The sequence below is a fragment of the Dryobates pubescens genome, chromosome 4 (genome assembly GCF_014839835.1).
Source record: "Dryobates pubescens isolate bDryPub1 chromosome 4, bDryPub1.pri, whole genome shotgun sequence".
NCBI classification, from domain to species: domain Eukaryota; kingdom Metazoa; phylum Chordata; class Aves; order Piciformes; family Picidae; genus Dryobates; species Dryobates pubescens.
This window is the reverse complement of record NC_071615.1, coordinates 23,584,881-23,601,182: the sequence shown is the minus strand read 5'-3', so window position 1 is coordinate 23,601,182 and position 16,302 is coordinate 23,584,881. Positions and strand designations below refer to the sequence as shown.

The 16,302-nt window shown below is 37.6% G+C and overlaps 1 protein-coding gene across 3 annotated transcripts in view; it reads left to right on the top strand.

Annotated features, from left to right (window-relative positions):
• Positions 1-16,302, top strand: part of OSBPL10 (oxysterol binding protein like 10) — a 98,373-nt gene that overhangs the window by 9,378 nt on the left and 72,693 nt on the right. For all 3 annotated transcript variants that reach the window (XR_008462227.1, XM_054160940.1, XM_054160938.1), the window contains exons 2-3: positions 7,697-7,872; positions 10,132-10,211. Coding sequence is in view for 2 of the 3 variants with exons in the window: in XM_054160940.1 (XP_054016915.1) it covers positions 7,697-7,872; positions 10,132-10,211 (256 nt within the window). In the remaining variant the exon portion in view is untranslated. The remainder of the gene's footprint in view (positions 1-7,696; positions 7,873-10,131; positions 10,212-16,302) is intronic.

Here is a 16,302-nt window from a genome sequence, read left to right as displayed (position 1 = left end):
ATACTATGAAAATGACTGCTGGAAGTGTCAAAATGAAGAATATAAGCTAACTGTCATTTTTTTGGATGGGAAGGTGATGAAAAGGAGTGCTGTGGGAGCTATGTGCAATACACTCCATAGTTTGCGTGGTGTATGCATGCCTAGTTTTTGAGAGGGTGAAAATGGCACTTAATTATTTGTTTACAGAAGACAATAATTTTTATATATAGTTGAAGAAACTGATTATTAGTTGGAAGAATTATTTGGAGAAAGTAATCTGTAGATTTTCCTTGCTTTGAATTTTTCTGAGTCGGTGCTTTATTTTGGGTAAATCTTTTATCATGTCATTGTGACTTTTTTTGTCACTGCATTGATGATTTTATTTAACAGCATTGGAATGCATGTTGTTTGCTGATCATAGCTTATTTTCATGTCATCAGCATTCTTCAGGGAATGTTCATTTCCCATTGAGGTCATTGTTAAAGTCTCCAAAGCCAAGAACCGATTGCCAAATAATCCTATTAGAAATACATGTACTCACATTCTCATTTAGTTGCATTTTGAGCCTGGCTCCATCTTTTAACTGTTTTTCAATGCATTCAATGTATTTTGTTCATTTTTTTTTAATCAGAACTCAGTGCTGCCTGCATTTCTTCAATTTCTTCAATGCTGGTAGTATTATAAAGCAAACTTACATCAGAAACCTTACAGATTTTTTGGAGGAAATTAATTTTGAGTAAGCATATACTGATTTATGGTAATTATTTTGTTTTAAATATATTTTGTTTGTTTTAGAATGTAGTTTTATCAGCTGTTACATTATTTTCTTGAGCATTGGATTGCCTGAGAGACCTATGAAATTAACTGGGCTGTTGCATTTGTACTTTAAAAAATATTTTCATAGTGTAATTTCCTTCAGTTTGGGAACCTTCCCATTGGTATTGGTGGAAAGGAGTTGGATGCACCAAGTATTGATTAATCTTAGCAATTTGAATCTTTCACTATATACTTGGTGAAATCTAACTATTTTGTTAGTAGTATCTTTCTGATAAAATTTTCAGTTTAGAATGTGGAGTACAATTCTTCAAAGTAAAACCCAGGGCTGCCCTGGTGTGTGTACACACAGTAGCTGTGTGCTTGGTGCTTGTTTCAGAACACTTTTACAGGATAAATGCAGTTGCTGTTGTGTGCATCTTAGTCCCCTGCGCCCCCTTGAATGTTGTACGGAATTTGAAGGTGCTGTAAGGGATTTGACTGAAAAGAACTTAAGCTATAAAGTGGATGATTATAAATTGAAATCCCTGAATTAATACTTCTCTGTGGTTTTGCATGTTACAAATTCATGTGTCCTATTTCTCAGTGACCTAAGAAATGGCTTTTCTTCAACCACACAGTCTTCTAGAGATTATATGTTGGAGTATTAGGGGTTGTCTTCATTAGGTTCCCAAGATTTTTTATAAAATAAGTCAATGCTGATTACTTGATTTGCTTGAGAATTGTGACTTGTCTAGGTCATTCAACAGTATATGTAAAAGTTAGAGGAAATGCATAAATAGAATCTGAGGCTCTGTATTGATAAAGCTTCTGTATTTACCTTATGTAGAAAATTGTGAACCACACTACTACTTACAGCTGTCTTAGTTGTTGCATGTTTTACTGATAGAGGATGATGCTTTTATGTAAGGGGGTCACACACTGGGAAAATCTACTCACTGGAGTCAGAGTCAGGAATGGGATGTGTGTGTTCTCTAGCTTTGGAATATGGAGAAAACCTTTCTAGTAAACAACAGTTTAAGCTAGTGCAGCCAAGACCAGGCATTCCACTATTAGTCTCCTTGAATTTATAAATACATAAATAAATGGAGGAAGAGGGGCAGGGGCCAACTTCTTGTCTGTTGCCACTCTTTGGAGCTGGGAGGGAACTGAAGAGTCATGTATTTTTATGATAGAAGTGCAAGGAAAGGGTAGTTTGGCAGAACAAGGGAGAAAAGAAAAGATGTGGGATGATGGGAGAGGTTTAGGGAAGCAGTTAAAGCCTCTAGAGTGGGACTGATGGAGTAATAGGGCAGAAACAGACGAGAGAAGGAAGTGGATACTGAAGACAGCACAAGGATAGAGCTTCACTGCTTTTTAGAAAATGAAAGTCTGAAAATCATATAGTATGAATTTAGAAAAGTCTTGGAAACCCAAGTGAAAGAATTTTGTTCTTATTTATTAATTTTAATACTGCCATTAAGAGCGGCACACAAGAAGTAGAGAGGAAATTACTGTTCTCTAAATTGCAGAATGTGTAGTGCAGTGTGGATCTTTCTGGTTTTGCTTTATTTTCTCTGACACCTCCTGTAGCAGAGCTCGTTTTAGGTTGGTGTGAATAGCAGCCAGAGGAAGCTACTGACAGTGTCCACCTGGATATATATTAATGTGCCAAACTTGCTTTTGCTCTTTTAAACACAATATTGTTAATGTGGGCATTCATATGTAATGATGAAACTTTTTTCCTGTTAAAGGTTATAAGTATTTTTTCTTCATTTTCAATTAAAACAATGAGTATTTGGATTTTTGTAGTGCAGTGGTTTTAGAAATAAATATGTAAAGTGGCAGCCTAATGCATAAAGGTCTTTGGAAGTAATTGTACGCATATCTAAATATACTTTAATCAGGAGGATAATGGCTACTAATAGACTGCATATCTCACAATTTGTTGATGAAACCACTCTCTCTGGGACTTCGTAAACTTTCTGTGTTTTTAAGAAACATTGGTGACAGGATACCTTGTTGTGCACATCAACTATCAGGATAAAGAACAAACATAGAAACTTCAACCTCAGTGAATGAATGAATTGTTAGTAAAGGCAAGATGGACTCTATTGGACTGCAAAATACTGGCACATAAAGCTGAAAACTTTCAACTACCCTAAGATGATAAAGCATATAAGAAAGGCCTGCTTTCTGCAAAAGCTTTGTTTGAACTAGCTGGTGTGGGGAAGAGATAGGAATAAGCCAGAATGCTGATCTTGCAAGCAAGATCCTTACTTTGTGTATCATGTTTTCTTCCATATGATATGCAAAGAAAGTATTGCATGGCCTTGGATCTGTTCATTCTTTCCAACCAGGAACAAAAGTTGGATTGAAAAGAAAATTAAAAAAACCCCAAAAGCTAGGAAGGACAAACAGAAAGGGCAGCGTAAGCTGAGAATTTCAGAAATTCCCTAAGCTAGACCTTAGCTCTGGTTTACATTTTTTCCCTTCTATGTAAATGTATATTTAAAATGTATGCAGATCAGAAAAAAAACTACATTACTGTAACATAGCTAAGTTCTTAGCCCCTTGTGTATGAAAGTGGAATGAATATTGTTGAACAGGTTCTTTCACTGAAATAATGTGTTAAATGAAACTTGCAGTTGACAGAAATGCCAACATTCATGTGATTCAATTTTGAGAACCTGGATGATAAATTATCTGCATTTTGAAAGTGAAAAATAACAGTTGCTATATATAGTACAGTAAAAGCACAGTTCCAATTTAAACCCAGATGTTTTATTCCACCAACTTGCGCAAAAAATTACTGTCGGAACAGGTCTGTTCAGAAAGCATTTGTCTGCTAGAAAGTATCTGGTAGTTGCTATGTTCACTTAGAATATATTGTAAAATTTGTGTCTAGAACAGCTATAGAGAATTATATAAGAAGTAGAGTGTGGAATGAGGGGGGAGTGAAGAGTCAGGTTAGAGGCGTGCTGTCTTCCGGCACTGTGGTGGAGTTGCCATCCCTGGGGGTGTTCAAATGTCCTGTGGACCTGGTGCTTAGGGACATGGTTTAGTGTTGACCTTTCAGTACTAGATTGAGGGTTGGACTGGATGATCTTTATGATGTCCTCCAACCAGATACTCTTTGATCCTGTGACTTCTGGCATCATGTATATGCCTTTTTCTGGAGACAACCTTCAAATTTTTGTGTGCTGCTTTTGCAGGTGGTAATCAACTCTTGTTATTATATGTTTCATCCACAGTAAATTGTATGAATAATGTACATATGTCCAGAAACCAAAAACAGCTAGGTGAAAGAGCTCAATGAAAGTGTGGCAGTTACCAGAAATAATTAGGAAGCCAAACTGTGGAATACAGAAGCTTTGAATTGACATTGTAACTCTGATGACCTAGATTGATGAAGGCAAGCACATTTAAGATGAAAAGGTGTCTCAAACGGTTGTCTGTTTTGTCAGAAGTGTTATCAAACACACCATAGTCATGAAAAAAAGCTGTCCCTGACCTTGCATCCTTCTTAGTATTCCTATAGATTACTCAGTAAACCCAAAATACTTGTTAAAACTAAGTTGCAACACAACTGTTGGTTTTGTTTGTTGTTTGGGTTTTAACTCTTAATGCTATATTTTGCAGTGATAGTATTTTCTTAAAAAAAAATTAATATTTTTTTAAAATCTGAGAATACCATAGGTACTTCACAATATTTGGACAAGCTTCAAATGTGAAGCTTACACTACAGAAGTTAAGAGGAAGAGGTGCTTGCTCTCTAAACATGTCTTTCATCATTAAGTCATTGCTAGGTGTAATATATGTTCTTTTGGTTTTTGGTGAAAAAATGAAATCTTCAAGTGTCTTTCATTGACTGCAAGGTGATTTTTAAATCTAAGCATTAATCTTTCAGTTTACAGGAATGTTATTCTTTCTCGAGGTCTCTTATTCCTTGGTGATTTTAGCTGCGGACTAGAAAATAGCACTGAAGAGTTGATGGCTCCTGGCAGTGATTCCTGCTGAGGACAGGGTATTGCAAAAACAAGGATGGGTTATGAATGTCTGGCAAAGAAGTCGGTGAACTGATACAACCTCTGTAGAACTTTGCTGACTCAAGGCAGCTAATTGAAAATTTATGCAATGATATCCGTTGATGGGATGTGGTTATGCTTTGAACCTCCTTGGATTGCATTATTGTGATACAGTAGAGTCGGTATCTTTCTGTTGATAGGTTGTGAATATTGAATAGTTGTCAAATTGAAATCTTGTTGATCTAAAAATAAATTAGGAGTGGTTTTGGATATACTTGAAACTTCCTACCCTTTTTTAAACATGTAATGATAATATGAACTACTTAATACTTGCCAGTCCTTAGCATAATGTATACTTGGAAAAAAACCCTTAGGTAGTATGGTAATCTCTATTAATACCATTACCTTGTATTGTAGAAGAGATCTCTCATAAAATTCCATGGATTTATTTTAAATTGACTGTGCAGTAATACTGTACTTCACTTCCATCTTTACCTCACTGTTTCTAGTGCTTCTCTTATCTTTGATTTGTTCAAGTTTTTTGGGCATCCTAAGGCATCTCTAATTCCCTATCCTGTTTGGAAAACCAACAGCTGTAAATGGTGCAAGCACTACCCAGTGCAGTCTGTGTACATTTTATTTAATACTTAACAGGCCTCATACAGTATGTCCACAATTCTTCCACACCCACTAAGGAATGCAGTTTATTGTGCCAAGTAAATTCTTTATCAGGGAGATAGTGAAACACAAGGGAGCTGGAGGTTGCTGATAAAATGTGGGATCCACATTTTTCTTTTCCTTTTTCTCTCCCCCCCTTCTCTGAGAGGGCACTTGAATATAAATGTGCTTTTGAGGTTTATTTAGGAATATAACATTCTCCTCTCAATTTCCAAATTACATTGGTTAGGGAGAGGTTGGTAGTTCTTCCTAGAAGTGAAAGCTAGGACACTTGATCTGGGAGTGGTTCTGTCTAGCTTTGTCTCTCTGCTCACGGATGAGAAAACACAACCAGAGACTGGAATATGAGAAACTTGGAATTCCTTGGTTTTCTTGTTATTAAATGATGCTGGGAAATTAATGATTTCACAGGTACTCTTAGCCTCCTTTTTTTGAGATAATAATTTAGACTTCTTGTCATGAGGAGTGACGAGAACAGCCAGTATCTTGAAGCCGGGCTCTCAGCTGTGAGTACAAACAAGAATCATCTCCAGATAGTAAGTAATTAATAAACTGGCAGTTATGACAGCCATGTGTAGCTGCTCTGTCCTTCCCAGGGCGTCAGAAGCTCAAACTTCAAGTTTCATTCTGCAGCTTTCAGGTTATCCAGTGCTCTTCCAGCCCTTCTGTCCTTGCATGCCCTGTTCTGCTTATGGGGGAGTAGGTGGGTGATACCCATGTTTTGGTACACTCTATTTTGTGGTGGTTATTTCTGACGGCTGGCATCAAGAGCTCAGTCCTGTGTGACCTGGAATTCACTGTGCCTGTGAATTTAGACTGGTCTTAGCTGTGGAGCTACACTGAATTAATACAGAACCCCTGGTTCAAACAGCAAAGGATAGGTTGCTGTGGGTGTGGCGTAGCTCACTCCATTCAATTTGGTGATTTCAACGTTGCTGGCCAAAAGAAATCCTGTAATACATACCGTATTTTTGCTGTGCTGTGGACTAAAGGCTAGCAGATTGTTTGAATCTAGGCAGAGCCCAGGGCTCCCTGTGGCACAATGTGCTCCTCTCTTTGTGGGAAAAGTATTGGAAGTGTCTTTACCTTTTGTAGAAGAGTCAGATGATTGTGGAAGCTGATAGCAATCTCAGTTGGATGCTTCTTGGGTACAGTGGTTCTGGTGGGAATCCCTGAGTTGTGGGATGAGCTGCAGGAAATAGCTGGACCTTTCAAGAAGGCTGTAGCAGCTTAAAACTGTTTGCCTCATAATGTAAGTTCTTTCATTTTCTCTATGCTAGTTTTTGAATTGAAGAATTCAAACCTGGAGGAAAATGGCTGAACATATGTACAGATGTAGTCTTACTTCTTCTTGCACAGAACAAAAAGGTTGGCAGCTGAACATAAAGTCTTTCTACAGGGTCAGATAAATAGCATTAATTCAATTGTCCTCCTTCCCATGTTCAAGGATCTCTCTCATTTCCTATTGAATCTTTTATCCTGTGACAGCAAGTGTTGGGATAGTGCTGTAGAAGATGGACTGAAATGAAGAAAACATTTGAAAGTGAGGAGATAAGATGTGCTGAAAATGAGGGATGGAGGAGCAGTGACCTCAGGTTCCAGAGAGGAGGCTAACAATGTGAAGCTTTTTTGCATTTTGTTCCCCACAAGCTTAAAACCTGATTTTTCAGAAGTGACATTTGACCAGATGGAGCAGAAGAGGTGTGGAATTGGTGTCTCAGCTGAGGGAACTGGAAAGCTTAATGGAACTGTCAGTAGTAATAGAGAAAGCAGCTGGTATAGCAAAAAATATACTGGAGTTTCTCACAGGTAGCTGATTTGAGATGGTGTCAGACATCAGGAACAAGTGTCTGAGAGACCGAACTCATGCAAAGTTTCAACTTTCGTTAAATAATTCCCTCAACTGGGTTCAGTTATTGTCATGCTGAAAGGAAAATACAAGTATGCAGATGCAACTTTCTTCAGTATAACCTCCTCAATGAAAAACTCCTTTTCTTGCTTTCATGTCTTGTATGTGAAGATCATCCTTAATCCGAAAGCAACATGAATAAAAGAATAGTTTACGTGTGCCCTTGAAAAACTAAGCGTCTAAGAATCAAAGCAACACAGTACCTTATAAAACTGAGAAGTTATAAAACTGACCTTATCTTTGGTTTTGTGTTTATGATTTTGGTTTAAGATGAATCTATACTCTTCTTTGAGTAAATGCATGACAAACTTCAGCAGAAGAACTCTATAATTGCAATTTCTTTGAACAGGTACTTTGTGCTGGACTTTGAGACGGGGATTCTACAGTATTTCGTGAATGAACAAAGTAAAAACCAGAAGCCACGAGGAGCCTTGTCTTTAGCTGGAGCTATAATTTCGCCCAGTGATGAAGTGCCACACATGTTGGTGGTCTACTCTGCAAATGGAGAGATGTATAAGTTGAGAGGTACAGTGCTGCTTAAAGTGCCAGCTGAATCATTCTTCTCTGCCATTCCTGGTTCTGCATATTTCATTTCTCTTGTAATTAATTTATCTTTTAATTCCCTATACTGTCAGAAAGTAATGGTTATACAGCTATGTGGTTACATGCTACTTTATATAACACAGTGAAGAGTAATCTGAAATTAAATAGATGTGAATTTACAATATATAGACTTTAAGGCTGAAAGATGTATCAGGATGCTTTCTCTAAGTTGTTACTGTGGCATTTTGATTGTATGGTGTATTTTGTTTGCTTCTGAAGGAAGGAAAAAGCTGCTTTTGTTGTGGTTCACAGAACAGCATTTAATTTCTAATTAAATTACCATCCTGCAGTGCAGTAATGTATCTGTTAGTGGGCTGGAGAGGGCAAAAACGGCAGTGCAAGACTGTTCTTGTCTCTCTTCAGTCTTGGAATAATTGTATACACCTTTAATATAAAATTTTGCCTTCTCTTACTCCCAAATGCAAGAAGGACAATACAGGGTATATAAGAATTACTTTGGAACATTTTGTTTGCCTTTTTTCTTTTGCTTTTTGTTTCTTTTCCTTTTAAAAAGAGTATTCTGCTTCTAAAGGTGTTTTCAGTATGGTTGATCAATGAGGATACTTTCATATCAAAGTAGTTAATAAAAAAGCCCTACAAAAGGTATTCTAAGAAGTGACATGTAATACAGTGTAACAAAAGTTTAAAATTCTATTAGTTTGATTAAAAACTGTGGTCAGAATAAGTTGTCTAGCAGGACAGAGTATGCAGGACTCCCTTGTGGTACAGTGTGTTCCTGTTTTATACCTAGAACTGAAACAGAAGAATGACCTGGGGGAGTTTCTGTGAAAATGTTTTCAAGGTTGCAGTTAGAAATCATGAGCACTTGTGGTTTCATTATCATACTTTTACAGTCACTCGTGATTATCAAATACTTACAGTAATGCTGCTTTGTAATGTAATGAGATCTATGCATTTGATTCAAATCAGTAAATAATTTTTATGCTGAGTCAAAAACCATTGAGGTACATAATAGTAGAGGAAGTAGGGAAAATATTTGCTGAGATTATCCATTGTGTAGGTATTCATAATTAGGACTACTGTAGTAGCTGGTGTAAAATAGAACCAGAAGCAAACATCTTTCCTAAATTAAACTTATTACCCGGGAGTCACTGTGTATATAGACTGTGGACAATCTTTTCAGTAATTTTTAAAGCTGCTTTTCAAGATGTGTGTGGGAAAGTGTGGTTTTCCTTCTTGTATCTTTGAGTTGCATGTGAATGACTGTAATGGGTTGGGGCAGGTCCCCTCCCCACCACAGGCAGAAATAACGACTCAGGCAAACGGATTGCAAAAAGTGATGGAAAGTTTAAATAGGAAAACAATAACAAACAACAATGAAAGTTTTACAGAGACCCACAAGCACCATGACAAAGAGAGAGATCCCAGAACATACCCAAGAACATCCCATCCCCACCTGGAGGTACACCCAAACCCCCCCAGGGCTCTTTCTTCCCCCCCAACCCAGCCTTGGGCCTGAGCAGGCCCAAGGGAGGCGGCTCACGCCATTTTACCTAGGCAGCAGCAGGGGACGAAAGAGGAAGTGAAGACCCCGCATGGCCTTTTTATAGGGGAGCAGGGCATTATGGGAATGGAATACCTGGTCCCTGTGACCACCCCCTGGGCTGGGCCCACCCCTTGGGACCTCCCAGGTGTGGCCTGCGCAGTGGCATCTGGGCCAGCACCCAGCCTAAACCACCACAATGACACACTGTTTAAAGAAAGATTTTGGTTGAACTGCATTAAAATAAAAGTACTTAAATGGCTATAGAACTAGTATGTTCTCTGGTAGCTGATTGACAGCTTGAGTGTAGGGGTTTTACTCATTTCAGTGTTATCATATGGCCCTTGTTCTTCACAGAGAGACAAGTAAAACATTTGAGGATTAAAAAATGTAAACAAAGTCATCTTGAGGTAATTCTGCTTTTAATAACACTTGGAGAAGATAACTGTAGAGAAGACTCACAAATTTGCCCCTTCCGACTGGCCACAACATCTTAAGTTGAGGTTCAGATGTACTGTACTTAAGAATTTAGCCATAATTAATTTCATTAGCATAAATTAGGATTTGTAGTGCATCCTAACCAGTAAATAATCTTTCCCGCTAAGTCACATTCTCTTATGCAGAAAAGGAGCATGGATTTATGTGTGACTCCCTGCATTTTCTTGTTTCTGTTCTAGCTGCTGATGCGAAAGAGAAACAGTACTGGATAACTCAGCTTCGTTCCTGTGCCAAACACCACAAGGAAGGTAATTCTAAGGTAAATAATTAAGAGGGAGAAGTAACTATTATGTTTTAAGTAGTGTAGGTGAAGGACAGCATGATCTGGATGGTAGATTGGATGCTGTAGTTAGTTGGGTGATGTTCAGAGGTTTATGAATAAAAGCAGCAAGTTGTTACTTGTCACTAACTGGAGCAAGCCTAAATTAATTGGGCAGTCTTGGTAAATAAACATTGTCCCATTTATGAGAAACTAATGAAGTACATGGTTAATTGAGTGGCTGGATGAACTGCTTATTAATAAATACCTGTGTGATGTCCTGATCAGTATTTAAGATTGTTAACTGATAGTTTTATTTCATTTTGCTAGATTTAATGGCTCTTTATATAGAAGCTTCAGGTAGATGTTAGCAGTCTTCAGCTGTTTACCAAGTCTGAAAGAGGTCACCATATAAAGATTGCTATTATTTATTTCTCCTTTGAAATGATGTCAGAATTTTCATCCTCAGAGAGATAACTATCTTGGACAGGATAAAAACATGTTTTGGCTTTAAAAAATAGCAGAATAATGGCTTGATGGTGTCCCCTGACTCAAAGTAAAAATGACATGAATATGTTTAAATCAGAACACACTTTGAAAGTTGGAGATATTAAAGCCCAAACCCCTCCCCTATTGTTAATAAATGATAATTGCATTTATTGTATATATGCTTTTGTTGTTAATACTAAGTCCCTAAAAAACCCAAACTACTCCTGCTCTTCTCTTCAGTCTAAGTACTCCTGTTGATATCTTTAAAAGACTGAAAAAGGTTGCTTTCTTCATGACTAATTGTTTGCCATGTTAAAATAATTGCATAAAACTGCATACAAAAAGAATTCCTTCCTGCCCCAGGATTGTGACAGTATCAGTCTTACATTAACCAAGTCATGATCCTGGGTATCTTTGAAAGTTGGACTTCTAAAAGGTAAGTGATATTTGGAGGAAACTAGCGTTCATTTAACTGGGTGAAGTAAAATAAAACCAACTTTTTCTTCTTTTTGAGTTATGTAGAATCATTAGGAAGCAATTATGGTATAGTTAAAACCCTCTTTAAAGGAGAATAAGTAACTTCACTTTTGGTACTTTTTCAGTTCCTATGCATGGGTTCTATGTAGCTGTGGCCCAGAACTATTCAGAAAGGTGCAGCTCTACTTGATGAGGATATTCTGACAGTTGCTAGTGATTTGCAGCTCAGGGAATTCCTTGCTAAATGGAGATGGTAACTTTTTGTACTGAATTGCCATGAGTGAATTATTCCTTAGGTAAAAACTGTTGCATTCAATCTATGTTTAGAATTTTTCATTCTGCCTCTCCATTTTGAGCTCCTGCAGTAGTAGTGTCTACATATTCTGTTAAGCTCTGAATTAATTGGTAGACCAAGAGAAAAATCTTGGTGTTGCAACAGTGAAAATATTTAAAAAAAAAAAAAAGGCAAATAAAATATTAGGAATTATCAGGAAAGGAGCAGGGAACAAAATACTTAGACTGCTCTGTCAGATACTTTTATCAGTCCTCTTTCATTTCTGAAACAAATGTTGGAGTGGTGGCAAGTACTTTTCATCAATTATTACTGTATACAGAATGAGCTCTGTGTAATGAAACTTGACTACACTCAAATCTCTCTGTCTGATGATGGGAAAGGAAAGGACTTATCAGGGAAAGTGTAGTGTGCTCTGGAGTCGCTAAATAGTAAGTATTTGCTAGCTGTTAATATTGGTATGGAGGAGCCTTAAAGAAAATGAGCTGTAAACAGGTTCAAAATAAAAGGAGATTAATGAAAACTGGAAATTGTTATGGGGTACTTTGGATGCCTAAAGTGTATATAAAGTTGATAAGTACTTGAAAGGCAAAATGTTATCAGAAAGTCTTGACTAAGTGATTGGGAGGGTAGTAAATACAGTGTCAGTCACAGAAGATCTACCATCCAACTCTGAGAAACAGGAAGGGTTTAGAATGAGAAGCAGCTCTCTAAACTTGTTCTTGTACTCTTGCGTAGTGACCTACCACTGCAGTGGCTTTCTTCTGGTTCCTAGGCTTACGGTGCAACAAAATTAAAGGATTTCCTTGACTGAGAGGTGATGAACCTAAGTATCTGAGGAACTAAATGAAAGATTATTTTCATGCAGCAGGACAATGGTTCTTAAAGTTTTCTTAGACTGACGCGTTACAGAAACTTGGTGCTGGATGCTGTCCTATAGATGCATTTTGATTGGTACAGCCAGTCATACATTTTAATTAACTTGGATCCATTTAGTCTAAAATGTTGAAGAAAACAAAAATATTTTTCTTAGTTCTGTGTTACAGGTCTACTTCTAAAATCAGACTAGGTCACTTTTCAGTTGACATGTTTGTTAGTGAAGCAGTCTTAATTTCCACTTTTATAAGCCACAGAGCTAGTAAAGAATTTGCATTGTTTGTGTTTTTAAGCATAACAGTACAGAAAATGTTGGGAATTCATGTGCTTCTTATGAGAGCACTGATGACTGCTTCTCCAGAAGTGTGCTGTACCTGAAGCAATGTAATGCTTACCTTTACCCAGGAACCTTTTTTTCCGAAAAGGTTTATGTCTTGTTATTCAACACATTTCCCCCCGCAAGATTTTCCCAGGCTTTAGCATTGCATGTAGTGCTAGCTTGCATTTTATCTACAAGTGAGTTTTAAAAGCTTCTTTCTGCTTTTCTCCATAAAAGGCAGTGATCAAATCTTTAATGGTTAAATCTTTAATGGAGATCATGTACTGCTTACAATGGAGTGATGCTTCGCAAAGGTTCCAGAAACTAGAAAAAGAAAAGGCGTTTCTAGAACTTCTTTTTTTCTTGCCCTGAAAGTTTCTTTCTTCAAAACCACTGCCTAGTAGGAAGTAAGGAAAGCAAGAACTGCTGCATTTCTTTGTGGCTGCTCTTTTACCCACCTGTTTCTTTTGTGGTTGGGTTAAGGACTGGAATTACACAGAAGGGACTATAGTTTGATTGTGTAAGCATTCCTTTTGGATAACTGAGGACCTGACAAACATCTGTGTTTTTGGATTTTATTGAAATAGCTGTACCATTCATAGGGCTGTCATGGTGTGATTTGTTATGCTATGGGCAGCAGGGCTGGATTTCTCTCTTTCCTCTTCTCTTCACACTTTGAGAACTCTAGAAAGTGGTAAGTGCTGTGGCAAACAGGCAGATAGATACTCGTGTTTCAAACTTCAGTAGTTTGAACAGGTTCAAGCTCTGTCTCTGCTGGGAACAGCCGTATTTCTGCCATCTGGTAAGTTGGAGCCTGAGTGTTTGCTTCCAGCTTCTTCTACAGCTTAAACTCACCTTGTCCATGGGAAGAATGAGAGGCAGACATTTCTAGCTATGTTTTAGGAGTCATACCCTTGAGAAGGAGATGGAATGGGAAGTGTGAAATACACGGTGAGTTGGATGTTTTATCTTAAGCAGGTGGAATATACATTACTGGGGAAAAATCATGAGATAACTAATGGGAAGTTACTTGAGAATACCAGTGAAGCAACTCTTAGCTACAGGTCTTACATATTGGAGAGAGAACATGTGTTTGAAATCTTGAATAAATATTACTGTAAGGAGATTCATAGGAAAACATGAGCATTTGGAGAGTGTTTTTCAAAGCTCTAGCTGTGTCACTGTTTCTGTGATATATTCATAGGAGAGCATTCCTTATTCCTGCACTGGATGCAGATGAGCAATGATTTGCTTTCTGTTACAGAGCTACTGCCTGTTTCAGAATGCTACTGTATGACTTGCTATCCTTGCTGTCTTTAAAGCTTCAGCTGGGCACAAGAGTGGTGGAAGAAATGAAGCAGAGCAATGATTTCCTTAGTTAATGAAAAAAAAAGTTAAAAAATGTCTATAGTAATGGCTAAATTTTGTACTATCCTAATGAATGGTCCAAAGGTAAGCTATAGAGCTAACAAGTGGATATAACACAACCTAAGTGTGTCACTTTAATTAAATTTTACATCTTAATCATAAAAAAGCAGTAAAAGGATAATGTTCTCTGAAAAATAATTCCCATGCTGGAAGATAGTGTTAATGTTCTTGGTATTCCCTTGCATGTCTCATTTTGCTTAATTACAGATTGCTCAGCCTCCACTGAGTGCCAAAGCACACTGCATTGGAGGAAGACTTCTATCTCTGGATAGGATTCCTGTTTTCTTAGACTATTGCAAGTGAACATTATTGTACAAGTTTTAATTAAAGCATTAGTCAAGTTGGAATTCAGTGATAATGCTTCCAAGAAGAAATAGGCTTATGCATAATTTTTATGGTAACTTCTAAAAATAATTTTATATCCATAAATTATCACAAGCTTGTTCTTCCGTTTCATACCCCTTTTTTCTTGACTGTTTAATAATGGTGGCTATAAAAGCACTATGAAAAACAAACACATGGGGGTTTTATACCAACTTTTAATTCCAACGTGTGGGTTGGTTACTAGATTGGCATATAGCTCTTGTATTTTTCAGCATATACTGAGAACATGACAAGGAACAGAAAGCTTATATTATGAAGCAGCTTCTGTCTTACATTGTGCTCAGATGGTAACTTTCAGTTTAGGTCTGTGTTAGAATATGGAGGCAGACTCCCACTTGTTCCAGCTTCTAGCTTCATGTTCCACAGTGAGCTGCTAAAAATTGGATGTGTGGATTCATGTTTCAGCTGAACTAATTTGATGATTCCCTGCAGCTGCAAATAGCATTCCAGTTCCCTTCTTTCTGCTGCCACCCTTTACATGGACTCTGTTGTGTTTCTGGGTCTGCTAGCATCCTACTAAAAAGAGCTTAACTCTTTGACCAATGAAGTGAGGATTTGGATGAGCACTCATGTAAGGGAAACTGGACTCTTCTTCCAGCAGCTCCTGGTGGTCTAAAGTCCTGCTCTCTTCTGCCTGGATGGAGGATGATTGAAATGGATCTGAGTAAATCCAAACTGTTCTATGGCTCAGTCTGATGCTTTATATGTAAATCTGAGCCAACCTGATGACTTCAGGTGTCTTTGACAGACTGTCCTGCTCTCTTTCCATTCAAGCTGTGCTCCTGGTATCTGTTATTACCATCATCGAGCTCTAGGAAAGGCAGAGTGGGGAGCTAAATCTGCAAAAAAATCTGTATGTGTGTTTACATATCTGTTTCTCTTTTGGTTTAACTTCCTGGAGTATCTATCCTAGAGGTCAAATAGGCTTCAGAACCAGCATGAGAGATGGTGCAGAAAAAAGTCCAAACCTACCCCTTTCAGTGTCAAACTGCAGTAGCAGGTGAAATGTGGAATAGTACCTGTAGAAGGCATTAAAGTTGAGGTCAACACTTGTATCAAATTGTTATGAGGAGGGGGTGTGATTTTTCTCCACAGCTGGAAGAATGGCTGTCATAGGTCTTTGGTTTAATCAGATTTCTTTTTTACTTAATGAATGGCCACAAAATGCCTTTACATTTCTAAATGGATTGTTTACTGGTTATTGTTAAAATCTGTCTGATTCTAACATAAACCTAGGTTAGTGAAATTTTCAAGTCTTTGTGAGTGGTGTTTGGATTCTTTTATGCATATCAAACCTCTTCTTGATCAAGTTCACTCTTCCCTTCTCTGGTATCCTCTTGGCCCTGATGTGTATAGGAATCAGCTATAGAATGGTGCTTCTAAATGAAGCATGCTTTGGAAATCTTCACAGTGGTGAGGCTATGAAGGAAGCATTGTTTGGTATGTATTTGACACCTTTTTTCCTCCCTTTGCAAGTGGCAGAAAGGTTAAAAAAAAAGAAGGGGCAAACGTTTAGGGCTGAGCATGAGCTTGCTACAATGATTCTTGATAGGGAAAGATGTTATGATGGAATGATTATCATAGTGTCCTGCTTAAAAGCAGACACATGTATTGCCTTACTGAAGATGTTGAAGCACTATAATGTTGTCAGGAAAGTTAGTACCATAGATGGTTCTCTGCACAAATGTGCAAAGCATATCATTAGCTGGTCCTTCTGCAGTGCTGAAGTTCAGATACTATGTAGATTCAGTCATTTGCATTTTATTTTTTGTGAGTGATTAGAATGTAAATTAAATATGTCTCTGTCCATGTTTTTAATCAGTGTT